We start from the raw sequence: 27,326 nt of genomic DNA on the forward strand, positions 1-27,326 counted from the left end.
AATGAGGTCTCTTGTTATCTGGTGTGCTCCCTGGGGCATTTGATGGGCCGCTGTGAGATACAGGAAGCTGGCCTAGATGGGCCTATGGCCTGATCCAGTGGGGCTGTTCTTATGTTACGTTATGTTCTTATGGTTGTTGCCGGACAACTGCTAATAGCTGCCAGGTCACAACCCAGTATGCCTTGCAGCAGCTCTTTAGTGCTCCAGAAAACCTTGCGGGACCAGGGAGAGCAGGAGGAAGGCAGCTAGCTGCCAAAAGTGTGTGAAGTGTGGGTTAACTGGCTCAAGGAGGGAAAGAAACTAGCCTGGTGAGTTTGGCAGGACCACCATCATATATGATTGGTGGTGCATGTCAAGATTGTGTACACAGAAGCATGTACAGGTGCAGCCTATTTATCCACGGATTTTTTTAATCTTTGAGACACAGATTTGTCTCAACACGAATGGGGTGGGGAAACCAAACGTCACACACACCTTTGACTCCTCTGCCCTGTGCTAGCATCTCGATCCATTTCCAGGCAGCCCAAAACACTACAAAAAGGCTCTGCCTCACCTAGGCAGATAAATAGCCCTGGAAGAAGTTCCCCTTACAAAGGAACAGTAACACTCCTGGAGCCCCTGAGCCAGCAAAGAGGCTGAAGAGGAAAGGGGGGGGGCAAAAATCTCTGTAGCCAGAACATGTGCAGCAAGGTGGAGCGCTCTGTCACACACACTCACACATGCACAGGGGCAGGTGTGGTAGCAACAAAGGGGATTGCTTTAAAAAACCCAGGGAGTGTTTGCCAAATTCCCCCTCCCCCCCCCCATTGAGATGGTACGGGCAATCACTAACACAAGCAAGCCTTCCCACCAAGCAAAGCATGAGATATAGCCTACAATCCTCTCCATACTTTCCTGGGAGTAAGCCCCATTGACTACAATGGGGCTTACTTCTGAGTAGAAACGCATAGGGCTGGACTCTTAAAAGATCAGCATCCCAACTATGAAAGAAGCCAGGCAGCTGGCAACGGGGAGGGCTGAGTACGGAGCGGATGGGAGGGGATTGGTAATATCTGCTTTAGTTTCCTTCCATCCGTAAGTATCAGGCTGCAGTATATTTGTGTAACTCTATGGAATTTAGCACAACGCGTTTTTTGTTAATCGCGCAGAGTCACGGAATGGAACTAACGCGGATAAATAGGCTCCACCTGTACTTAGTAATGTGGGAATGGTTGTGCAAATAATGTCATAATATTGCCAGTACACCAACCTTTAAGACAATGTGCTGGCATTCCTAGGGAATTCAATGTTTAAGGAACTGAACAGGATAGTTTACTGTCTGATCTGCATCTATCACTGTATCAGTTGGACACTGCGTGGGTGCTTTTACTATTTGCTACATAAAACACAGTCTGTCTCATGATGCAGTTTTATTAGTGATCCATAATAGAGAAACATGCCAAATTTCAGCTTTCTGGCTTAAGGGGAAATTGGAGGTAAATTGATGAGTCAGAGAGTCAGGACTCTGTCAGTCTGGAGAGAGAACAAAATATTCTTTTCCAATCTTGTCTTTATGGTTCCCATTAAGGAAAGCCAGTATTATGCCATTATTCTTTAGAGCTAGGATACTGAGGGTGAAAAATGGCCAGGGCAGTACAATGAGTCCATGGAAAAGGAGAGGCTCAACTTGGGTCTCTGGGATCTATGCTATACCTAACTCGGTTGAAATCTGCTCTAAATTTGGTTCCTGTGTGAAATGAGGCGATTCTACGCATATATTAGGGGTGGCCAAACTTGCCGAAGAGCCACATGTGAAACTTCAGATCTTTGAGAGCCACAAGAGAAAATGTTTGAGAGTCGCAATATTTAAGAAGCATTAAAATTCTTAAATATATTTACTCACCATGAACATTAAAGTTATTTTTTGCTCCAGTGGACTCTCAGTTTATACCTGGTAATTATAAAGCTTGAAAATTTCTGTTTGACCTTTTATATTAATTGTGATGCAGTAAGGAGCTTTGCCGACATGTTTCTGAGAGTTGCACATTATGTTTCAAAGAGCCGCATGTGGCTCGCGTGCCACAGTTTGGCCATCCCTGCAATACATGATTTCTGGGAGTAAGACCCACTGAAGTCAATGGAATGTACTTTCTAAGTAAACATGCATAGGATGTAAATCTCATGTCCAGGAAATTTCAGGACATGGGAGTAAGAGATTCTTTTGTGTGTTGCTGACCCTCACTTAACCACATTTTTCTGCACTGTGCAGATTCTACAGTCTAAGCAGAAGTCACTTTCATAGTGCAGCTTTATGGATATTTTATTCCTCTTGGGTGAAGGGATATCACCTTCTTTCCTTTCTCACTCTTACTTATGACACTTTCCCAGCTGATTATAGCTTCATCTGGATTCTGTGAATAATGCTCGGAGCATGTGCCAAGGAGATTGTCTCGCAATTGGCCTGAGGAGCAATAAGACCATATCTCTCATCCATTTTTAAAAATCCATCCTGCTTGGTATGAGTAGATCTGCCTAGTACACTTGAGCTGCAACATTTTAAAAATATTGCTTGGAAAAAATCTTCGGCTGGAATCTTTAATTATTCAGTTTTGCTTTTGTTAATTCAGAGATGACTTTAATTAAAATACTACCATAAAAACTCAGTGGAGCGAAGCTCTATGTGGTGGTGATATATTGTTGGTAAAGTTGGACTCTCAAGTGAATTCTGTTAAATATTTGAAGCTACTCTAGTTTTTGCAATATTGCTTGAAATCCTTCCTCTTTCCCTCTCCATCTCCCTCCTCCAGACAAGGAATCGTACTACCCGCTGATAGATATCAACTGGTGGGCAAACCATGCTGTTATTTTGGCTCGGTGTTCGGGTGCTTTGACTGTGTCATCAGTGAAAACACTGAAAAACCTGCTAGGGAAATCCTGTGAGTGGTTTGAAAGTTCTCCTCAGGTCACCTCAGCTCATGATGGAGGATTTCTGAGTTTGGAGGTAGGAAGCACTTGCAAAAGTATGAAATACCGTGTGTGTGTGTGTGTGTGTGTGTGTGTGTGTGTGTGTGTGTGTGTGTGTGTGTGTGTGTGAATTAAAATTATAAAATCTTGTATAATCATGTGTGATATGAGCATAATCACATGTACTATTATTAGTTACCTCCATGTTGAAGGTAGAAAACTCCTTAGTGGAAAACCAAGTGAAGTACTTTAAACCAGTGGCATAGCTAAGGAGTGCAGGGGGTAGCAGCTGCACCAGGCATCAAGCTTCAGGGGGGCAACAAGCTGAACTTGACACTAGTGACCAAAACTGTGAAAATATTGATATGTAAGAATAACACCATCATGTTATATATCATTGGAAAGGTAATTTAATGCTGAATGCAGTGAAACAAACTGCACTGGAATATCTGTGTTCTATCAAAAGTTATGGACAATTAACCAGAAAATGAAAACACAACAAAAAGTGGATTTTCTTAACTCAAAACGGACCTATGAGACTGATTATTTTGAGAGCCAATGACATGTTATGTTATTGACATATTATTGACATATTATCATGATACAGTGTGAAACCAATAAGGAGTTAATATGAATCAGCTCTCATTTCCATGCATTATAATACAGTTACCACTGCTAACTGGGTAAAAAGGCACTTTTTCAAGTGGTGCTCTTCTTATATTTAGCAAGGGGAGAGTAAACATCCCTCTTCACCCAGGGACACACTTTTAATTTATTTAATTTATTAAATTTGATTTGTTGGGGGTGGGGGCTACAAATGTTCTTTGACCCCAGGTAGCAGATAGATGTGTTAGCTATGCCACTGACTAAGACAGCAGAGCAAGTGGGTGGAGAGCTGCTGGGGGGAGGAGGTGGGTTCCTCCCAATTTTCACTTTTTAAAAAGCCCAGTTGTGACATCACTTATGGGTCAACATTTTGAGCTTGGCACTGGGCTACACAATCATTAGCAATGCTAACTGTTACTTAGAGGAACATTAGGATGATTCTACAGGAATATGTCACATGATAGATATTTTGCCCGTATTTGTTTAGAACCAGGGTCAACATCAAAGTTATGGTAAAGGGGATATGCTTGACTATGGTCAAGTGACTATGACACAAAAAGAAATATGAGGTCCTATGTATTCTTATTGACATACCCTAGCGCCATGTCTCTTCTAGTGGCATCTTACTGGTGGTGGTCTGTATCTTTTTAGATTTTGAGCCCTTTTGGAACAGGGAGCCGTTTAATCATTTGATTCTGTCTGTAAACTGATTTGATCTTTTGTTGAAAAGTGGTGTGTAGATATTCTTAATATTAAGTGTTTGTGGTGGGATTGTGCTAATGGTTCATTGGCTTTGTATATAGCCATTTCTGGATGTGTTCAGTGGAAATCTTTTTTTCTGATGTTGGTTTTTGTTCCCCGCTCCATTGAGATTTGTGGTTGCTTATTTCCTCTTTGTGTTCTGAAGCCTTACAGACTTAAGTGTGATACATGGTGCTGTTTAGTAAGAATTGCTTTCCTTGTAGTGTGAGGTGAAGCTGGCTCCAAAGAGGTTGCGCTTAGAAAGCAGACCTGGTGATGAAGATGAAGGAGAAGATGACTCTGATTTGGATGATGAAACTTCTGCCAAGGCCCGGTATTTTGGCTATCTCAAGCAAGGCCTGTATTTTGTCACAGAAATGGAGCGGTTTGCCCCTCCACGAAAACGTTCCCGCACTATTATAAAGAATTATCGTCTTGTGAACCTAAGATCCACGACTCCAGAGGAGCTGTACCAGAGAAAGGTAAGAACGAAACTTTCTTCTCTTGACTGTCCTGCCCCACAACTTGCTGCAAAATATGAGCACCTAATTACTCCTAATAACAGGACAAAGTTGCACCTTTTAAAGTAGTGGTTGTCTACCACCACTTAAGCAAGGGGAGAGCAACCCTTTATTTTGCCTAGTGAGCTGCTTTGTGAACTTCTTTGTTTAAAAAAAAAATTGTATTTAACTAATCCTATAACAATGAATTAAAAACTCCAAATTTCTTAGAGTAGCACACATGATTACCCCCCCCTTTTTTTTGCATCTACTCTTATTTTCAGAGACATGAATTTGGGTTTGGAGTGCGTGTCACACTGATGTAAAGAGAATCTCCTTTCAGCCACCTAAATGTGTTTAGGATTTGGGTGTTAGAAATTTGTATTAATTATTTTTGTCTTCACACTAGCAGTAGGCTTGTACTTTGAAGGAAATTGGAGGTTGTAAATAATGTACCATGAATAGCAACTTGCAAGTCATTGCACAGGAACAGAAAATGCCTTCTCAATTGAGGAAGTCTGGCATGGGCTTCTTCCACACAATTGGTTTTTTCGATCAATAAATGTGCAGATGTTGCTCATTTGTCGCATGTGATCCAAATATCCTCTCATTGAAAATAAAACACCTTCTATGGGGAGATATTTTTCTGAACATCCAAAGCACATTATGTTATGCCTTGAAAAATAAGGATCTTTTTCTCTCTCCCCCAGATTGCTCAACCTCTGCTATTGAGATTTAGTACCTTGGACACTGGCTTATATTTTGCTTGCAATATATCCCCTTGTCCATTATGTGTAGATAACACATTGCATAATTGTGGTGTTTTTGACTTGGGACTGCCTCACAAAGGATAGAATAATGGCTATAACATGAATTTACTGATTTATTGAAATAGGCTGTATAGAATTGAACCTGACAGATGGTTTTTAAAAAAATATCATGCTGACTTTCTTGTAATGGCACCCATATGGATAGCTTTAATTTTTGTACCCTTTATTGTTTTAGATTGATAATGAAGAATATGGAGAAGCTTTGTCACTAGCTCAAACTTATGACCTTGATTCTGACCTTGTCTATCAGAGGCAATGGAGGAAATCGGCTGTTAGCATTGCTTCAATTCAGGATTATCTGGTATGGTCTTTTCTTTTTTTGGGAGGGAGTTAGTTAATGTTTAGGTTATGTGTTTTAGTCTGTGAAGGAGAGTTACCCAGTATGTGATGCAAAATGAACTGAGTTAAACTCTTCATCTAATAGTTTGTTGGCATATCTATTATGACCAGTAGATTGAGAGTGCAATTCTAAAATCCTTTTATTGAGAGTGCAATCCTAAAATTGAGAGTGCAATCCTAAAATCCTTGTGCTGGCCTGGAAGGGTCACAAATGTGCTGTGAAGCACATTTGCGCCTCCTCGATGATGGATGGAGGTGTCTGTGCCGGCTGAGCTTGGCTGGTGTGTGGGTAGGGCTGTGAGAAGGTGTTCTGGGGCAGGGGGAGGGTGGTTGGTAGGCGGGCCTGTGGGTGGGCGGCAGGAGAGCGGGGGGTTGGGGCCAGTACCCAGCAATTATGCCAGATCCTAAACCTGTTCCCAGACAGCCCAGGGCAGCTGCTCAGATCTGCACCACCTCTTTAGGTGGCGCAGATCCAAGCTGCTGCGACTCTCTCCGGGATAAGGGGAAGCAATTCCCCTTTTCCAGGCTGAGCCACTTTCAGTCTCAAACTTGTGCTGGGTATGAAACAGGTCTGCTAGCCTTCCCATTCCAGCATAAGTTAGGGTTGCACTGTGAGTCTCCTGGTTAGAATAAATTGATAGAGGAAAGGGAAAGTGCTGTTTTTAATCTTTAAAGCCTTTGTGCAGCTTGTACTCAGCTATGTAAAGGCCTGCCTACTCCCAGATGAATTTGCCTGAATGTTGAGGTTGTTGGGTCCTCTGGTTGTTTCTGCCTTCTAAGTTTAGGTGGTGACTGGGGCTCAGGCCTTGGTATCTTGTTGAGGAATTGTCCCTCCACTGTATATGTTCACCTGGCACTAAACCTCATCTTTCTAATACCAGGCAAAGATTTTTCTATCTTTGCAGCTCTTCCCAAAATATCTTTTAGATTTATTTGAATAAGAACATAAGAACAGCCCCACTGGATCAGGCCATAGGCCCATCTAGTCCAGCTTCCTATATCTCACAGCGGCCCACCAAATGCCCCAGGGAGCACACCAGATAACAAGAGACCTCATCCTGGTGCCCTCCCCTACATCTGGCATTCTGACTTAACCCATTTCTAAAATCAGGAGGTTGCGCATACACATCATGGCTTGTACCCCATAATGGATTTTTCCTCCAGAAACTTGTCCAATCCCCTTTTAAAGGCGTCTAGGCTAGACGCCAGCACCACATCCTGTGGCAAGGAGTTCCACAGACCGACCACACGCTGAGTAAAGAAATATTTTCTTTTGTCTGTCCTAACCCACCCAACACTCAATTTTAGTGGATGTCCCCTGGTTCTGGTATTATGTGAGAGTGTAAAGAGCATCTCCCTATCCACTCTGTCCATCCCCTGCATAATTTTGTATGTCTCAATCATGTCCCCCCTCAAGCGTCTCTTTTCTAGGCTGAAGAGGCCCAAACGCCGTAGCCTTTCCTCATAAGGAAGGTGCCCCAGCCCCGTAATCATCTTAGTCGCTCTCTTTTGCACCTTTTCCATTTCCACTATGTCTTTTTTGAGATGCGGCGACCAGAACTGGACACAATACTCCAGGTGTGGCCTTACCATAGATTTGTACAACGGCATTATAATACTAGCCGTTTTGTTCTCAATACCCTTCCTAATGATCCCAAGCATAGAATTGGCCTTCTTCACTGCCGCCGCACATTGGGTCGACACTTTCATCGACCTGTCCACCACCACCCCAAGATCTCTCTCCTGATCCGTCACAGACAGCTCAGAACCCATCAGCCTATATGTGAAGTTTTGATTTTTTGCCCCAATGTGCTTGACTTTACACTTACTGACATTGAAGCGCATCTGCCATTTTGCTGCCCATTCTGCCAGTCTGGAGAGATCCTTCTGGAGCTCCTCACAATCACTTCTGGTCTTTACCACTCGGAAAAGTTTGGTGTCGTCTGCAAACTTAGCCACTTCACTGCTCAACCCTGTCTCCAGGTCATTTATGAAGAGGTTGAAAAGCACCGGTCCCAGGACAGATCCTTGGGGCACACCGCTTTTCACCTCTCTCCATTGTGAAAATTGCCCATTGACACCCACTCTCTGCTTCCTGGCCTCCAACCAGTTCTCAATCCACGAGAGGACCTGTCCTCTAATTCCCTGATTGTGGAGTTTTTTCAGTAGCCTTTGGTGAGGGACCATGTCAAACGCCTTCTGAAAGTCCAGATATATAATGTCCACGGGTTCTCCCGCATCCACATGCCTGTTGACCTTTTCAAAGAATTCTATAAGGTTCGTGAGGCAAGACATACCCTTACAGAAGCCATGCTGACTCTCCCTCAGCAAGGCCTGTTTGTCTATGTGTTTTGAGATCCTATCTTTGATGAGGCATTCCACCATCTTACCCGGTATGGATGTTAGGCTGACCGGCCTATAGTTTCCCGGGTCCCCCCTCTTTCCCTTTTTAAAAATAGGCATGACATTTGCTATCCTCCAATCTTCTGGCACCGTGGCCGTTTTGAGGGACAAGTTGCATACCTTAGTCAAGAGGTCTGCAACTTCATTCTTCAATTCCTTAATAACTCTTGGGTGGATGCCATCAGGGCCCGGTGACTTATTGATCTTTAATTTATCAATGAGGTCTGAAACATCTTCTCTTTTAACCTCTATCTGACTTAACTCCTCGGTTAGGAGGGGCCGTTCGGGCAGTGGTATCTGCCCGAGGTCTTCTGCCGTGAAGACAGATGCAAAGAACTCATTTAATTTCTCTGCCTTCTCTAAGTGTCCTTTTATCTCCCCTTTCCCTCCCTCACCATCCAGAGGGCCAACCGCTTCTCTGGTGGGTTTCCTGCTTCTAATATATTTGAAGAAGCTTTTATTATTCCCCTTAATGTTGCTGGCCATGCGTTCCTCATAGTCTCTCTTGGCCTCCCATATCACCTTCTTACATTTCTTTTGCCACAGTTTATGTTCCTTTTTATTCTCCTCATTAGGGCAAGACTTCCATTTACGGAAGGAAGCTTCCTTGCCCTTCACAGCCTCTCTAACTTGGCTGGTTAGCCATGCGGGCACCCTCCTGGATTTAGTGGAACCCTTCTTTCTTTGCGGTATACACCTCTGCTGGGCCTCTATTACTGTTGTTTTAAGCAGCCTCCATGCACTCTGGAGAGATTGGAATCTTTTTACCCTCCCTTTCAACCTCCTTCTAACCAGCCTCCTCATTTGAGGGAAGTCCGCCCGTCGGAAGTCAAGGGTTTTTGTGAGAGATTTGCCTGGTATTCTTCCCCCAACGTGCACGTCAAAACGGATCGCAGCATGATCACTGTTCCCCAATGGCTCAGTAACGTTTACATCTCTAACCAGGTCCTGCGTACCGCACAATATTAAATCCAGAGTCACCTGTCCTCTGGTGGGCTCCGTGACTAGCTGATCTAAGCCACAGTCATTAAGCACGTCAAGAAATCCGGTTTCCTTATCGTGACCAGAACACAAATTGACCCAGTCAATATGAGGATAATTGAAGTCCCCCATGATTACAACCCTGTCCCTCCTTGACACCTCCCTGATCTGTTTCCTCATTTCAAGGTCCCCATCCGATTTCTGGTCTGGAGGACAATAGCACGCCCCCAGTATTACATCGCTGCACAAGCCTGGTAATTTAACCCACAGAGATTCTAAGGTGGAGTCGGACCCACCTTCAATCTCTGCTTTGCTGGATTCTATCCCTTCCTTAACATAAAGGGCCACCCCACCTCCAACACGCCCCTGCCTGTCCCTCCTGGAGAGTTTATAGCCCGGGATTGCGGTATCCCACTGATTCTCCGCATTCCACCAGGTTTCCGTTATGCCCACTATGTCAATATTTTCCCTTGTCACCAGACATTCCAGTTCTCCCACCTTTGCTCGTAGACTTCGGGCATTCGCATATAAGCATTTATACACAGAATGCCCCAGGATGGGCTGCTTATTCGATCCTTTGTCCCCGCATCCTCTCATTGTGCCAAACCATCTATCACATCCCATCACCCTACCTTTCCCAATTTCTTCTCCTACCCTGCCTTTGTCTTGTTGTTCTCTAACCTCCCCATCCTCATCCCATAGGGATGAGGAGTCCCGAACCGGATGCCCCTCGGCTCCTGTCGGCCTTCCCCCAGGGATCAGTTTAAAAGCTGCTCTGCCACCTTTTTAATGTTATGCGCCAGCAGTCTGGTTCCATTCTGGTTCAAATGGAGCCCGTCCCTCTTGTACAGGCCCCGCTTGTAACCCCTCCTCCCTACACCACCGTCTCATCCACGCATTGAGACCCCTGATCTCCGACTGCCTAGCCGGCCCTGCGCGTGGAACAGGTAGCACTTCAGAGAACGCTACCTTTGAGGTCCTGGCTTTCAGCTTCCTGCCTAAAAGCCTAAATTTGGCCTCCAGGACCTCCCAGCTACACTTGCCCACGTCGTTGGTGCCGACATGCACCACAGCCGCTACCTCTTTCCCAGCACTGTCTACTAGCCTGTCTAGACGAGAAGTGATGTCCGCAACCTTCGCACCAGGCAGGCAAGTCACCATGCGGTCCTCACATCCATCGCAAACCCCCCTCTCTATGTTTCTAATAATCGAATCCCCCACTACAAGAAGCCCCCGACCCCCCTCCCGCCGAGGAGTATCCCGAGTGCGCTCGGATACGGGCCCATCCCCTGGGCGAACTCGCCCAGATGCTAAACTCTGGTGCCTTACCTGGCACTTAGTTCCTGAGGCACTGGGTTCCCAGAGGCCACACGCGTCTGCAGAGAGCCTCACGCGATGGCCCGCCTAGCTTTATACTCCTGGCTGGCTCCTCCTCCCTCCTTCCTTCCTGATTGAAAGGGGGCTGGCCTTCCCAGGTGAGTTTACAAAAGCTCAGGAAGACAACAAGGCTGCTGATGGGCATGACCTACTCTGCAGGCTCCTGAATGGACTGCTTGGATTAGCCTAATGGGGCTCTTAATGGGTTGGGAATTGGCCCTTCCTAGGTTCTTTCCCTCCTAGTTCTGTTCTCTTAGGCTGGACTGTTTTTGTAACCTCAAGCTAGTTTTTATTTGGGTTTGTTTAATTATTTATTGTTCTCTAGATCCTGTGTCCCAATTTACTGACCTATTTAGGTTATGTTCTAACTTAGATTAAGTTTAACCTGGGTTAAGTATAGGTTTAATTTAAACAAGTAGAAAAACCTGCTTTCCACTTTATCCTCCTCCCTTCCTTCGATTAGGTGCTACCTTAGGTGCAGCTAACTTTCAACTTTGATTTAAATGCCTGACCCTTGGGCTCTTACTCACGAGTAGGACTCTGCTCTTACTCACGAGTAGGACTCTGCTCTTACTCACAAGTAGACCTATGTACCTCCCTTAGGTGCTAACTTTCAATTTTGATTTAAGGTTGCTTAAATGTAAGGTTAAGGTTAGAAGACAGGGAGTTAGAATGACAAAGCGTTAGAATGAGTACACTTACCTCCTCCTCCTCCTGCTCCTCCTCCTCTCCTTCTCCAAAACTCAGAGGTCTCCTTGCCTTCTCCTCGCCCAGATGCTAAACTGTGGTGCCTTACCTGGCACTTAGTTCCCGAGGCACTTGGTTCCCAGAGGCCACACACGTCTGCAGAGTGGTATGCAGGTGGTATGATCTGTCCCCCACTCCACTCTGCTGTTTTTGGTAACTTTTTGTTCTGATGATTTTAATTAAGTTTCGAACTGCCTTGGAAGTTGTGAAACTGAAAGGGGGTGGTGGTGGTGAAGAGCATCAAGTGTTGTAAATAAATCCAGCAAGGAAGTGCAATTATATTTACAGGATGGAGCTGTTAAACATTGCACTTAAGCTTATTTAGCATGTCATCCTGTAACTATAATTGTACTTCCTTGCTTGATAATCAGAAGGCTTTAATTATTTGCTTGCAATTCTGTTTTGTTTTTGTTTTCTCTTTCATTGGGCAGAGCAAAATTAATAAGCGTTCTTGGGTTCTTCACGAATGCCTGGAAAGAGTCCCTGAGAATGTGGATGCTGCTAAAGAATTGCTTCAGTACGGTTTAAAAGGGACAGACCTAGAGGCTCTCGTAGCCATCGGGAAAGGAGAAGATGGTGGCAGGTTTGTGCGAGTAGATCATCAGTTCTGCACACTCTTGTTCAAAGATGTAGCTAGTTGACAATTAGTGTGGAAAACCCATATTCACATCCCTGCTTGGCCATGAAGCTTAGTGGGTGACCTTGAATCAGTCACTGGCTCTCAACCTGACCTTATGCTACATAGTTGTGAAAATGAAAACAAGGAGAAGAGCCATGTACTGTGAGCTCTTTGAAGGAAGGGCGGCATGCAGGTTGAGCCTACTTATCCACAGATTTTGCGTCTGCTGATGTTGCTCAACCTGGGTCCCCTGGTCTCGCATTGAGCCAGATTTGGCCCAACCTGAAGCCTCTGAAGGTGGCAGGAACTCTTGAGGCCCATGGAGGCTGCATGTGACCTCTACAGGCCTCAAAATGACCCTGGACGTGACTGGGAGCACACGGGGAGGGCCTGAACCCAGTCTGTGGATAAGTGTATCCGCAGATATGGGGGCTCCCCTGTACTCCTTGCTTACATCTAACTTCAGATGGACAGTTTTAATAGTTTGATTGTTGGCCGCTTCACATTGCATTAAAAGTGTGTCCCCTGCTTTTCTTTAATTCAGCATGAACAATTTTTCTCTTGCCAAACTCGGCTGTAAGTTCATTCTTGCTCTTTTTTCAGAAAAGTGTGTGCATGAAATGCAAAATGGATTACAGTGTGTTTCCAATGATGGGTTGGATCCAGTCCTTGCATTAGAATGGAATGCATGCGAGGGGATTTTTCTTGCCCCTTCTTTCATCAGTCCTCCTCCAAAAGCTGGTTTTGAATGTTGAATGTCTGAAAGGGGGTGGGATGGAGCAGAGGGCTGAAGGGGAGGAGGATTTCCAATATTCAAGCAGAGGAATTTCCTTCCCCATGTTGCACTCCATCTTGCCCCCCCCCGGAGTGTCCTCAAACCTTCAAGGTGAGGTAGAGGGAGAAAGGGGTGGGGAAGTTCCTCTGCACAAGCTTTCTTCTGCTTGTATAAAGACTGGCTCAGATATTCACAGGCTGCTTCTCAAGGTTTACTTTGTAAGCTTAACAGTAAAAATATTTGTACAAGATCTTTCATATTCCTTATAGAATGTCTACATTTTAACAAAAGAAAATGGCTGTATATTCATAACATTTCTCTTTTGTAAAACATGTGCAAAGATTTTCAGAAGCCTCAGAGCTTTATGCATCTTGGGGGTACTACTTCGATTTAAAAAAAAATAAACCTAGTGTAATCTAAAAGTGGGGAAGCTTTAAGAAACCACTTCTTGCCCAGATAACCAGTTCCTCATTTATTGATTGTTTTTCTTCTCCCAGATTTATTTTGCCAGGTGATGTGGACATTGATGAACTACTTTATGAAGAGTTTTTAACTCCTGAGGAAGAAGCTGAGAGTAGGAAGGAGTGGGAAGCCATGAAGCGTCAAGATCTTCTTCGATCAGTAAACTTTTCCAAGTAAGTGAAATGTCAGGCTGAATGTCTTCTTGTTTTATTGCTAGCCTATGCACACGGTGTCTCATGGGATGAATATTTTAAATATACTTCATTTCTAATTCAATCAGGGTATATACACTGTTAACTGGCAGTGCAACTTGAAAATGTTCAAACTCCATGTGGAATACTGTGTCCTGATCTGGGCATTGCAGTTGAAGAGGGATATTGAGAAATTGGATCAGGTCCAGAGGAAGGCTACTTCTTCTTCTTCTTTAGTGTTTGTCCCGTGTGGTAGTGGGGTCTGCTATTTTGAATCAGCGTCGCCATTTGCTCTCGGTTGCAGGCTTGGTCTGACTGTAGGTGGGTGATTTTCATGTCACTTTGCAGCGTGTCACTCCCGAATCGGCCTTTTCAGCCACACTAGACGCTGTTCCAGAACCACCATTCAGAGCGCGATACCATAGTCTTTCGAGACTGAAGGTTGCCAACAGAATTGCAGCGTGTCAAGCCAGCGCTGCTTCGGTCAGCCCTTTGGTCATTTGCCATTGACCTCCAACTGAAGGCCCTTCTGGTCCAGCATATTACTGTTGGCATGCAGAACGTGGCCGTACCATTGAACCCGGACTTCTCTCAATGGTACGGCCCCGTTCTGCATGCCAACAGTCCAGAGGAGGGCTACTAGGGTGATGAAAGTGCTGTAGTCTATGTCCTGTGAGGAAAGTGAAGGAGTTGTACATAGTTTGCAGAAGAGGTGGCATGCTTACAATCTATAAATTTCTGAGAAGCTGTCACGTGGAAGGTGGAGTGGATTTGTCCTTGGTTGCTTGAGGAGGTAGGACCTGGACAAATGGGCTTAAATTACTAGTAAGAGACTATCTCTTTGGGAAAAGCTTCCTGATGGTAAGAACTGTTCAGCAGTGGAACCATCTGCCTCAGAAGGTGGTAGACTCTCCATTGGTGGAGGTCTTGAAATAGACATTGGATGAAGTGTTGTAGTTGTGGACTGCCTGCAGTGGCTAGGCATTGGACTTGGCATTAGACTCAGTCTTGTATGCCCCTTCCAATTCAGATGTGGTTCTGCTTCCTGATTTCCTTGGTAAAATTTAAGATGTGGAGACAATGTGGGCAACTTTGCATGATTGCAACTGGATTGGTGTGCCTGTGGCTGCCTACTCTTGAATGTGTATCAAACTGAAAATACTGTTGTGCAGATCGACACAAGGTACATTTGAATGCACATTCCAACCTGTGTGTGCTTTCCCACGTGAATGAATGTCCTCTAACTGTACTGCATTATTTTGGTTTAATGTGCATTTGGAAGTATATTCTGGTGCAATGAATTATGAGTTGCACGGTTAGAGCTGGGTCTCGGAGAGGAAGATTGTGGTTCTTTTTTCCTTAAAAAAAAAAAAAGTATGTAAGATGAAAAAAAGAGTGGCACAAATATTGATCATTTAGCTGCAGTACTCTTTGAGCCATGTTTGAAAACATGTGCCCTTTTCTCTCTCTCTCTCTTTTTTTTTTTTAAAAAAAAACAGGTTAACTTTGGAACAGAAAGAACTTTGCCGTAGCAGATTGAAGCTGCTAACTTATTTGGATCGGCTGGCGACCTATGAGGTACATAAGAGAGATTTTAAATATGGATTTCATATGTTGGCTCTTACAAAATACCTTTGATCGTTTTGTTATGTTTTCAAGCATTTCAATCTTTTTGCCGTTTCTGTTTCAGTGTATTCTCTCTCCTCTCCCCATCTCTGTTGTCCTGATGAATTTGCTTTGTCTTTGAAATTTGATTTTGTTTTGGAGAGAGCTACACACAAGTGACTGGCCTGGTTTAAATGCAACAAGAACCATGGTTTTGTAACAAACTATGAAAGCTTCTGTGTTTGCTTTGAGAACAAGCCACATTTTCTTGAGCTTACGTATGAACCCAGGAAGCTGCAGCTTGTTAGCAAACTACAGTTAAAGCAAATAAAGCTGTTGGACCAGGATTAGGCCATTAAAACTAACTTTTTCTTTAAACTCTGGTTAATTAACAAAACATGGTTCCCTACATTTTTATGTAGTTATTTGAAAGTGTGGCATCACTAGGATTCGCTTCACCTGGTGGGGGAGGCCTGCGTGTCACCCCATGTAGTGGGCGGGGCAACGCCCCAGGTGGGCATGGTGATGTACCATCGCCCCGCCCCCACCAGTTTTTTGGCTGTAACTTTTGTTAGAACACAGATATTTCAGTGTGGATTGTTTCATTGTATTCTGCATGAAATTACACATTGATTGATATATAACATGATGATCTTATTCCTCCAAATTCTGATTTTAGTGATTTTAAAAACTTGTAGTCTCTCTCACACTCACACTCACACTCACACTCACACTCACACTCACACACATCCTGTGTCAACTTACTAACAACTTATTGCAGCAGTTCTCAAACTTTTAGCATTGGGACCTACTTTTTAGAATGACAGTCTGTCCAGGACCCATTGGAAGTGATGTCATGGCCAGAAGTGACATCATCAAGCAATTAAAATAAAGAATTATATTAAAATAAAATAATTAAATAAGGGGGAGCCAGTCCTGTTCCACCAAGTGAATCTACTCTTAAGTAAGTCCCATAGTGGTCAATGGAGCTTACTCTCAGGAAAGTGTGGGTAGGATTGCAGCCTGTGAGCCCAATCCTATACATGTCTACTCTGAAGTAAGTCCCATAGTGGTCAATGGGGCTTACTCTGTAGTCTGCCTGCAATAACAACCCCCCAAAAAGAATCAGTGAGATTTCCAGCCCTCCCCAGTGCCCAGTTTAAAGTTCTTCTATTTCAGGCATATCCATATAAAGACCCACCTGGCTTTGCAAGTGCAAAATAGAAAACTTTCCCCTTACCATTCAAGCCTCTTTTTTGTTCTTTTTTTTTGGGGGGGGGGGGGTAGACTGCCTTCTGTTGCACTCCAGCTCCATTGGATCAGGACCCTTCTGGTGTCCTCACATTCCCCTTTCCCTGGCCTGACCACCAGCCAAGGCAGGTCTGCCTACTCATGAGTAAACACGACTGTGAGGCTGCTTTGCTTTCCATAGTGCTCCATAGACTCGCAGCTGGGAGGGGGGACCTCCTTCTCTGGTGTTTTTGGGGGCTGCACTTATTGGATGAGGACCATTCTGATGTCCTTGGAGCCTCTCAGCCTGCCTCGACTAAGGCAAGTCCGCCTACTTACGAGTAAACGTGGCCACGTGGCTTCTTTTCTGGCTCAGACTTGCAGCTGGGAGGGGGGAGTCTCTTGGTTGTTTTTGGGGGGCTGCATTCATTGGATCGGGACCATTCTAGTGTAGTTGGATTCCTCTCAGCCTGCCCTTTCCAACGGACTATGGCAAGGACGACTACTCGCAAATAAGTGTGTGATATGGCTCACTTTCACTTTCCATAGGGCTCCATGCATTTTTTCCTTCCGGTATTTTGGCCATAACTTTTGAAGGAAAGAAGCGATTTCAATAACGTTTTTTGCATTGCACTCCGCCCGCCATTCTGCATCCAATGGTGTATGGCATGACATGGTAGCTCCTAACCCCGCGATGTTAGTGTGTCCTCCCCCAGGGCATGTTACCCGCCCGGCGCGTCACACCCCCCCCCGCACCCCCATAGTGATTCCAGTGAGTGTTGCTTTGGTTTAACATGAAAAAAAACTTTTCATGTTTCCTTGTTGATTTGTAACATGGAGGAGGGAAAAGGGCTGTGTGAGTCTGCAATTACCTTTGGCATGTTCTCATAATGAGAAGCTACCTGTGTGTAGAGTGCAGCTCGCTTCATTATATTTTCAGACTCTTACAACGCAATCCTATCTTATGCTGGAACAGGCAGACCAGGAGGCCTGCATTGTATCCAGTGCAAGATTGGGGCCAGAAGTGGCTCAGCTGGAGGCAAGGGAAAACTCTTGCCCTTACCCCCGGGTAAGCTACCGCGACCCCAGTGGGTCTCCTTGGACTTGCACCACCTCAGGAGGTGGCATAAGCCCAAGGAGAATGGAGTGGGTGCAAGTTGCTCTACGCTGCTCAGGGAAAGACCAACCCCCTTTTCAATCAGCAAGGAGGGAGGGAGGGAGGAGCTAGCTTAGGGGTATAAAGCTAGTGTCTGCCACCGCGTGAGCCTCTCTGCAGAAGCGTGAGTGGCCTCTGGGACACCCAGTGCCTCTGGGAACAAAATGCCAGGTAAGGCACCGCGAGTTTAGCATCTGGGCGAGTTCAGCAGCAGGGCGAGGAGGCCAGGGACCCAGGCACCACCCTTCTCTTCCCTTGAGAAGAGGGCAGCAAACGAGTGTAGGGTTTTTTAAGTACCCCTAAATAAAATAAAAAAAAACCTATGCAATCAGTCAGCCAGCAGCAGGGCGGGGGCTATCCAGTGTTTTGCATCAAGTGTAACATGTATGACTATATGCCTCTGGGGCATGAGTCATGGGTGTGTCCTCAGTGCAAGGAGCTCCAGGGTCTCACGGAATGTGTTCGCTCCCTTGAAGCTTTGGTGGCCAACCTGGAGAAGCAGAGGCAGGCAGAGAAGGACCGTGGGGAGACTTCCGGGGACGATCAGACTTAGTCCCAACCTCATGCATGCAGCTCCTCAGCTGCCCGGGTGGGAAGTCTCGGGGCTGGAGGACATCATCCTGGAGAGGAGGGAAGCAATCCCCTAAGGGGGACCCCTTCTCCAGGGGATGGGCCCATATCTGAACGCACTCAGGATACTCCTTGGCGGGAGGTGTTACCAAAAAGGGCTGTTTTGTTTAGGGGAATTAGTATATTAGCCTTTTGGAAACTTTAGGACCATAGGCTGGTTAGCAAGACAGTGTAAAGCAAAGAAATCCCTTGTTTAGCTTAAAGAGGAGACTGGGAGAAAGGTAACTTTCAATCAAAGGATTATATTTTTATTGCAAAAACACACAAAGATAAACATAATACACATGGAAAATGGTAAGTATATGTCTACTTGAATCCTAGTACTTGGATACAGTGTACCTAGCTTTATGATGGCTGCATGTGCAATGTATTTGGTGTATCTGATAAGAAATCCGAAAAGGATAGGTTTTAGGGAAGGATTTTAGGGGTCCCTGGTCTGCCTAGCCCCGTTTGCTAACTAAAGATGGGGGAAGAAGGGGAGAAATAGGCAGGATGAAAGGGAGAGTTTTAGACGCAAGATATATTTACCTGTCCCAGGGAGCAGTTGGTTGGGAAAGAGTCCTAGGAAGGACCACTCCCCTGGGAGGGCAGCCAGAGAGAGACCATGTGGCCGGAGTTTCCTCTTAAAGGGTTATGGCTGACCTAGAATGACCCGGAAGTATCCTACAGCTGTCCTAGATGCGCATGCTCAGTACACACAATGGTACACGTGGAGCATGCAAGAACATGATGACTGGGTATAAGCCATGACTGGGGGAGGGAGGCAGTTTGCATAAGGAGTTTAAGAGTGATAAAGCTACAACAATAGAACAATAGACTTCTTCCTCCGGAGGTGCATGCTTGTTTTGCATAATCAGGAGACATTCCTTGACTGGAGAAGGGGATGTAATCACCGTGAGTTTTGCAAACTTGTGACTTCTACCAGGTTTTTGGAAATTGGGCTTGTTTGCTTGGCCTGAATGATATCTTAGTCCATAATAACATAACCAGATATAAAAATCACAACTTAAAAGGAAAAAGGGGATTTTCACGTAACAGAGGGGGGTCGGGAGCTTCTTGTAGTGGGGGATTCGATTATTAGAAACATAGAGAGGGGGTTTGCGACGGATGTGAGGACTGCATGGCGACTTGCCTGCCTGGTGCGAAGGTTTTGGACATCACTTCTCATCTAGACAGGCTGGTAGACAGTGCTGGGGAGGAAGTAGCAGTTGTGATGCATGTCAGCACCAACAACGTGGGCAAGTGTAGCCGGGAGGTCCTGGAGGCGAAATTTAGGCTTTTAGGTAGGAAGCTGAAAGCCAGGACCTCAAAGGTAGTGTTCTCTGAAGTGCTACCTGTTCCACGTGCAGGGCCAGCTAGGCAGGCAGAGATCAGGGGCCTCAATGCGTGGATGAGATGGTGGTGTAGAGAGGAGGGGTTTAGATTCGTTAGGCACTGGGGAACGTTTTGGGACAAGCGGGGCCTGTACAAGAGGGACGGGCTTCACTTGAACCAGAATGGAACCAGACTGCTGGCGCATAACATTAAAAAGGTGACAGAGCAGCTTTTAAACTGATCCCTGGGGGAAGGCCGACAGGAGCCAAGGGGCATCCGGTTCGGGATTCCTCATCCCTATGGGACGAGGATGGGGAGGTTAGAGAACAACAAGACAAAGGCAGAGTAGGACAAGAAATTGGGAATGGTAGCGTGATGGGATGTGATAGACGGTTTGGCACAGTGAGAGGATGCGGGGACAAAGGAGCGAATAAGCAGCCCATCCTGGGGCATTCCATGTACAAATGCTTTTATCCAAAAGCCCGAAGTCTCTGAGCAAAGATGGGAGAACTGGAATGTCTGGTGACATGGGAAAACATTGACATAGTGGGCATAACGGAAACCTGGTGGAATGCGGAGAATCAGTGGGATACCGCAATCCCGGGCTATAAACTCTCCAGGAGGGACAGGCAGGGGCGTGTTGGAGGTGGGGTGGCCGTTTATGTTAAGGAAGGGATAGAATCCAGCAAAGTAGAGATTGAAGGCGGGTCCGAATCCACTGTAGAATCTCTATGGGTTAAATTACCAGGCCTGTGGAGTGATGTAATACTGGGGGCGTACTGTCGTCCTCCAGACCAGAAACCGGAAGGGGACCTTGAAATGAGGAAACAGATCAGGGAGGTGACAAGGAGGGACAGGGTTGTAATCATGGGGGACTTCAATTATCCCCATATAGACTGGGTCAATTTGTGTTCTGGTCACAAAAAAGAGACCGGATTCCTTGGCATGCTAAATGACTGTGGCTTAGAGCAGCTAGTCATGGAGCCCACCAGAGGACAGGTGACTCTGGATTTACTATTGTGCAGTACACAGGACCTGGTTAGAGATGTCAGTGTTACAGAGTCATTGGGGAACAGTGATCATGCTGCAATTCGTTTCAACATGCATGGGGGAAGAATACTGGGCAAATCTCTCACAAAAACCCTTGACTTCTGACGGGCGGAGTTCCCTCAAATGAGGAGGCTGGTTAGAAGGAGGTTGAAAGGGAAGGTAAAAAGAGTTCAATCTCTCCAGCGTGCATGGAGGCTGCTTAAAACAACAGTAATAGAGGCCCAGCAGAGGTGTATACCACAAAGAAAGAAGGGTTCCACTAAATCCAGGAGGGTGCCCTCAAGGCTAACGAGCCAAGTTAGAGAGGCTGTAAAGGGCAAGGAAGCTTCCTTCCGTAAATGGAAATCTTGCCCTAATGAGAAGAAAAAGGAACATAAACTGTGGCAAAAGAAATGTAAGAAGGTGATACGGGAGACCAAGCCCAAGCGAGACTATGAGGAATGCATGGCCAGCAACATTAAGGGGAATAATAAAAGCTTCTTCAAATATATTAGAAGCAGGAAACCTGCCAGAGAAACGGTTGGCCCTCTGGATGGTGAGGGAGGGAAAGGGGAGATAAAAGGAGACTTAGAGATGGCAGAGAAATTAAATGAGTTCTTTCCATCTGTCTTCACGGAAGAAGACCTTGGGCAGATACCGCTGCCCGAACGGCCCCTCCTGACCAAGGAATTAAGTCAGATAGAGGTTAATAGAGAAGATGTTTCAGACCTCATTGATAAATTAAAGATCACTAAGTCACTGGGCCCTGATGGCATGCACCCAAGAGTTATTAAGGAATTGAAGAATGAAGTTGCTGATCTCTTGACTAAAATATGCAACTTGTCCCTCAAAATGGCCATGGTGCCAGAGGATTGGAGGATAGCAAATGTTACACCGATCTTTAAAAAGGGAAGGAAGGGGGACCTGGGAAAATATAGGCCAGTCAGCCTAACATCTATACTGGGTAAGATGGTGGAATGCCTCATCAAAGATAGAATCTCAAAACACATAGATGAACAGGCCTTGCTGAGAGAGAATCAGCATGGCTTCTGTAAGGGTAAGTCTTGCCTCACGAACCTTATAGAATTCTTTGAAAAGGTCAACAGGCATGTGGATGCGGGAGAACCCGTAGACGTTATATATCTGGATGTTTGACACGGTCCCTCACCAAAGGCTACTGAAAAAAAGTCCACAGTCAGGGAATTAGAGGACAGGTCCTCTCATGGATTAAGAACTGGTTGAAGACCAGGAGAGTGGGTATCAATGGGCAATTTTTACGATGGAGAGAAGTGCAAAGCGGTGTGCCCCAAGGATCTGTCCTGGGACCGGTGCTTTTCAACCTGTTCATAAATGACGTGGAGATGGGGTTGAGCAGTGAGGTGATTAAGTTTGCAGATGACACCAAACTTTTCTGAGTGGTGAAGACGAGACGTGATTGTGAGGAGCACCAGAAGGATCTCTCCAGACTGTCAGAATGGGCAGCAAAATGGCAGATGCGCTTCAATGTCAGAAAGTGTAAGGTCATGCACATTGGGCCGAAAAAACTTCACATATAGGCTAATGGGTTCTGAGCTGTCTGTGACAGATCAGGAGAGAGATCTTGGGGTGGTGGTGGACAGGTTGATGAAAGTGTCGACCCAATGTGTGGCGGCAGTGAAGAAGGCCAATTCTGTGCTTGAGATCATTAGAAAAGGTATTGAGAACAAAACGGCTAATATTATAATGCCATTGTACAAATTGATGGTAAGGCCAAACCTGGAGTATTGTGCCCTGTTCTGGTTGCCGCATCTCAAAAAAAGACATAGTAGAAATGAAAAGGGTGCAAAAGAGAGCGACTAAGATGATTACTGGGCTGGGGCACCTTCCTTATAAGGAAAGGCTATGGCGTTTGGGCCTCTTCAGCCTAGAAAAGAGTCGCCTGAGGGGGGACATGATTGAGACATACAAAATTATGCAGGGGATGTACAGAGTGGATAGGGAGATGCTCTTTACACTCTCACATAACACCAGAACCAGGGGACATCCATTAAAATTGAGTGTTGGGAGAGTTAGGACAGACAAAAGAAAATATTTCCTTACTCAGTGTGTGGTTGGTCTGTGGAACTCCTTGCCACAGGATGTGGTGATGGCATCTGGCCTGGATGCCTTTAAAAGGGGATTGGACAAGTTTCTGGAGGAAAAATCCATTACGGGTTACAAGCCATGATGTGTATGCGCAACCTCCTGATTTTAGAAATGGGCTATGTCAGAATGCCCGATGCAAGGGAGGGCACCAGGATGAGGTCTCTTGTTATCTGGTGTGCTCCCTGGGGCATTTGGTGGGCCTCTGTGAGATACAGGAAGTTGGACTAGATGGGCCTATGGCCTGATCCAGTGGGGCTGTTCTTATGTTCTTATGAAAGGAGTTGGGATCTGGCGTAACAGCTGGGTGCCAGCCCCGCCTTCCACCCACCCTCCAACATCTCCTTTCCCCCTCCTCCCTACCCTCCCCAGACCGCTGCGTTGGCTGAGCTTGGCTGATGCAGCCTATCTGGCACAAACCGCCACAGAGGCTGGATGCAGCCGCCATGCTCCAGTGCACCTCTTTGTGCTGGCACGACTTGCTCCCAAGGAGATGCAAACGTGCTTTACTCAGGGTTATGATTGTGCCCTTAGAATGTAACCTCACAGCTTTTGGGGTGCTTAACATTGCAGATAGTTGACAGAAAGCAATGGCATGTATAATGGGGGGCTGCGCATTTTCTGAGAAAGAAGCAGACTTTTGGTTTTTCCAGTTGATTTGTCTTGCCTTGCAAAGGACATGAACGAACTGGCAAGTTTCAGTTAATTTTGTGGTATGTTTTCATTTTTTAGTTTAGCTATAGAGCATTGTCTGAGAAATATTGGATACACCTAGAGATCAAACGCCTTAGCCCAACTCGTGTACGCGAGAGTAACGCCATATCATCAGTGTAAGATAAAAGGAAAATGGGGTGTTGATTGAGTCTTGGACAGTGGGAGTCTGTCTCTGACAAAAAAGTGGCAAGGTCATTAATGAATAGATTAAATAAAGAGGGAGCATGAATGTAGCCTTGCTTAACCCCCTTGTTAGCTGGAAAAGGATCTGTTAGATCACCCTCAGAGTTCACCCTGACCTGGCATGAGGTGTTTTAATAAAGCTTCCTAATTAAGAAGAGTATTGGTATACCAGTGGACCTGGTGGGTAATGATTTCTTGATGCAGGCTAGAAAGATCATTATTTCTAGATTGAGAGATATTGAATACCAGGGACTCCTTGCTGAGGCAAACAAAACCCACTCACCTTTGTTTTTTCAGCTTTCCAGCCCTCCTGGCCAGTGTTCTAGATTTTTATATATTTTAGATAATCCTTTACTTCGTCATGCTTTTACGCTCACCAGATGTAATGTGTTCCCTTCTCGGGAACTGGGTCTGAAATTTAATAAAACCACGCAACAGCAATTGACATGTCCCTGTGAGTTGGGATACAGGGAGTCTCTGACCCACACAGTGCTCCATTGCCCGCTTTACAAGAAGTCTAGATTTATGCATCTGGACCTGTTTTTTGCCAATTATTCCAACTGTCATGATGAATTGAAACTACAGATATTGCTTACAAATGAAAAAATGGTAAAACCAGTGGCGGATTTTTTATATGAGATTTTAACCAAACGTAAAATGGAGGGAAATCTTATTTAATCTGCATTTATTTCTGTTTTGATGATTTGCTTGAATGTAACTTTTTGTGTAAGCTGCTCAGGCAACTGTTAAGTTCTATGCCTAGTAAAGGACGATTGTGATTGTTTTCAGTTTGTTTTCTGTGCTATGTTTTGAGGGCTTCTAAGAAATTTCAGAACAAGTATAAAACATTTTTAATGGTTTTTCCCTTCAGGAAATCCTTGGAGGACCACATGCTGCTGAGCTACAGTATGATGCAGAATTCTTCAAGAAGTTCCGGAATCAGAATATTGTTCTTTCTGCGAGAACATATGCTCGGGTATCAGTGTGTTTGCAATATTGCTGTTCTGTGAATTGCATTCCTTTTATGCGGTACCGTCTGGCAAAAAGAAAAACAAATTCCATTTGTTATATGCATTAATAAAGCTGCTGCATTTACCATCTGACCACAGGGTAGAATGAGGACTCCTTCATGTGCTACCTTTACCATGGCTTCTTTTCATGTTCACTGAGGCAGTTTTTGAAGACACGGCACAATGTGTCTGGGGCTGGTTGCCTGTTTTCTTCTTGTTCATTTTTGCCTGGCTTCTGCTGGGCTCTGAGATTTAGCTGTCAAGTACTTATTACATTTTTATTCTGACATCCTTCTGATAAACTCAGGCTGTATACAAATGGCCTTCCCTTTTATCCCTGCAGCAACCTTGTGAGGTAGATAAGGCTGAGAGCGACTGGCCGAAGGTCGCTCAGGGCCAAATCCTATCCAACTTCACCAATGCAGCCGCAATGCAGCACCAAAGTAAGGAAACGTACGTTCCCTTACCTTGAGGAGGCCTTCATGACACCTCCACCCTATCTTCTTCTGCTAGTGCTAGATAGAAAGTTGGATAGGATTGTCTCCTCAGTAAGCTCTGTGGCTAAGTGGGGGTTGAATCCAGGGTCTCCGCAGTCCTAGTCCATCACATTAACCTCAGTGCTATATGACCCTCAGTAAGGGGTATCTATGTTTCCTCAGTGAGTCTCCCCCACCCCCGGATACTAGTGCAAAATCTTAAGCTCATGAGTACAGCAAGAATGAAGTGTTTGTTCAATTAGTTCCTGTTAATAAGAAAGGCATTTGGCATTAATGCACTACTTTTGTCTGTTTAAGAACAAACAACTTTACAGTTTCTAATTTTAGAATATTAAGTGGAATGGTCTGAAGCTGTTTTCTGAATATTAAAGCTGAACTATTTTGTACAGGAAAGCAATGTGAGAGCCCTGGAGATCTTGTTCACATACCATGGATCAGACTTGCTTCCGCATCGGTTGGCAATTCTCTCTAACTTCCCAGAAACCACTTCTCCGCATGAATATTCCTTTTTGCTGCCTGAAGCTTGGTAAGTGCACACTCGCTGAATAACAATGCAAAAGTATACTTTTCGTTTGAAAACTTTTAAGGTTTTAGAGAATTTTTTTTTGTTTAAAGCATTAGCAGTACTATTCCTAATTAAGAAGTCGTATTCAAAGCCATGTGTACTCAGAAGGAGAGATAGAAAGGAGAGATTGAAAGATGAAAAGGAGAGTTCATCTCCAGGCAATTTTGGTCCAGTTCTAGATGATTGCACCTCCTTTAAAGGGCCAGTGCGGATAAATTTTAACATTTCTTGTATGATTTGTTTTAATGGGTTAAATTGTTTGCTTGGGTTCTCCATACTTTATTTGATAACTCTGTAAGCCAGTGCTTCCCAAACTTCTGCAAGGGAGTTGGGAGGACTGTAAGTGTGTGCAGGGGATGGGCTATAGAAGGTTTAGCAGCATCACAAGCCCCAGGATCGCATTGCGGCTGGGGACGGGAGGAGTTTTTTGACTTACCTCCAGCCAGACTGAGAGTAGGGGCTCCTCCCTTGTCATATTTGCAGTGCAACGCTGCTGGGCCTCATCCATCCATTTTCTCCTTCCACCTGGGAAGGATCCTGCTCCCTGGCCTGGAAAGCCTTCCCCTGTTGTTCAGTTTGGCTTGAGGAGGTTATACAGCACCAACTTCCTCCTCTCCCCAGGGTAGCCACCTCAAACTACTGTATCCTCCAATGGCAACAGAGCCAGTTGCCTCAGCCTTGCACCCTGCTGCTGCTTCCTCATTACTGGCACTTGCTGAGCCCTTTATACTGGAGCCTCCTTTAAGGGCATCTGTAGCTCCTCGCCCCTTTCCAATCCAGACCCTGGGTCCCTGTTTCTCCAGCAATTATGAAGGCTGCATTGGGAGAGGCAAAAGTAGCGGGACCTGTCTGGAGCCCACCTACTGGCTGCAGTGCTAGCTGTGTTCAGGTAGTGTTTTGTGCTAGCTGCGTTTAGTTAGTGTTAGTGTTTAGTTAGTGGGTTAGTATTTAGTAGCAGTGCACTACTCAGTTATCTTCCTGGCCGTACACAGGGTGGCAGCTTCTCCCATGGTGCTCTTGTGGTGGGCACCAGGGGCAGCACCGCTGCCCCCAGACTTTGGAATTGGAAAGGCAAGGTGTGACAAATTCCTGGTGTCCTCCCTTATGTTTCTGTATTTTTGACACTTTGAACCTCTTATAAGTCCATGTGAAGTTCAGCTGCTAAAACCGTTGAGGTATCATCTTGTAGGCAGCCTTTGTCCTCTGCCTGTGTTAAATTCTTTTATGAGAGGGAGAGAGAGGTCATGGAGAGGGAGAGAGAGGTCATGGATTTGTGGATTTGACTTCTTTTCCTTTCTGTGATGGTGACCCCCTTGGGGGAGGATTGGTATGTACTTAGTGATTAGGCAGCCAAACCTGTTCATCAGAGGGTGGGATGTAGTCACCAGATGGATTTATTTATTTACAGTATTTTTATCATGGCTTTCTCCCCAAAGGGACCCAAAGCAGGTGCCACAGCTCTTTGCATATCTTTACCCTGCAGTGATCTTTGGAGTTTGATTGATCACTGTGGGCTTGATTTTTTATTTTTAAAAAAAATAAGAACACTTGATGTTCAGTGTTCTTTTGAGGGGAAGAGTTTCCCAGATGGCTCTTCCTGGTCCCTGTAGCCTGGGGTAGTGGTAGCAGATACCGGCTACCAAGGTAGCCCTTTCAGCTGCTGGTCTAATAAATAAAGGGAAAGGAGGGAGCAGGAAGGGATATGTACATGCTTAACCACCAGGCACCACTTCCATTGTTTAAATAAATGTTAACTTC

At 45.3% G+C, this 27,326-nt stretch overlaps 1 protein-coding gene across 2 annotated transcripts in view; it reads left to right on the forward strand.

Annotated features, from left to right (window-relative positions):
• Positions 1-27,326, forward strand: part of NBAS (NBAS subunit of NRZ tethering complex) — a 215,911-nt gene that overhangs the window by 38,492 nt on the left and 150,093 nt on the right. For both annotated transcript variants that reach the window (XM_066611939.1, XM_066611948.1), the window contains exons 14-21: positions 2,787-2,980; positions 4,515-4,772; positions 5,796-5,921; positions 11,899-12,050; positions 13,359-13,496; positions 15,014-15,092; positions 24,368-24,472; positions 25,393-25,529. In XM_066611939.1, coding sequence (XP_066468036.1) covers positions 2,787-2,980; positions 4,515-4,772; positions 5,796-5,921; positions 11,899-12,050; positions 13,359-13,496; positions 15,014-15,092; positions 24,368-24,472; positions 25,393-25,529 — 1,189 coding nt within the window. The remainder of the gene's footprint in view (positions 1-2,786; positions 2,981-4,514; positions 4,773-5,795; positions 5,922-11,898; positions 12,051-13,358; positions 13,497-15,013; positions 15,093-24,367; positions 24,473-25,392; positions 25,530-27,326) is intronic.

This window comes from Tiliqua scincoides, chromosome 1 (genome assembly GCF_035046505.1).
Source record: "Tiliqua scincoides isolate rTilSci1 chromosome 1, rTilSci1.hap2, whole genome shotgun sequence".
NCBI lineage: Eukaryota > Metazoa > Chordata > Lepidosauria > Squamata > Scincidae > Tiliqua > Tiliqua scincoides.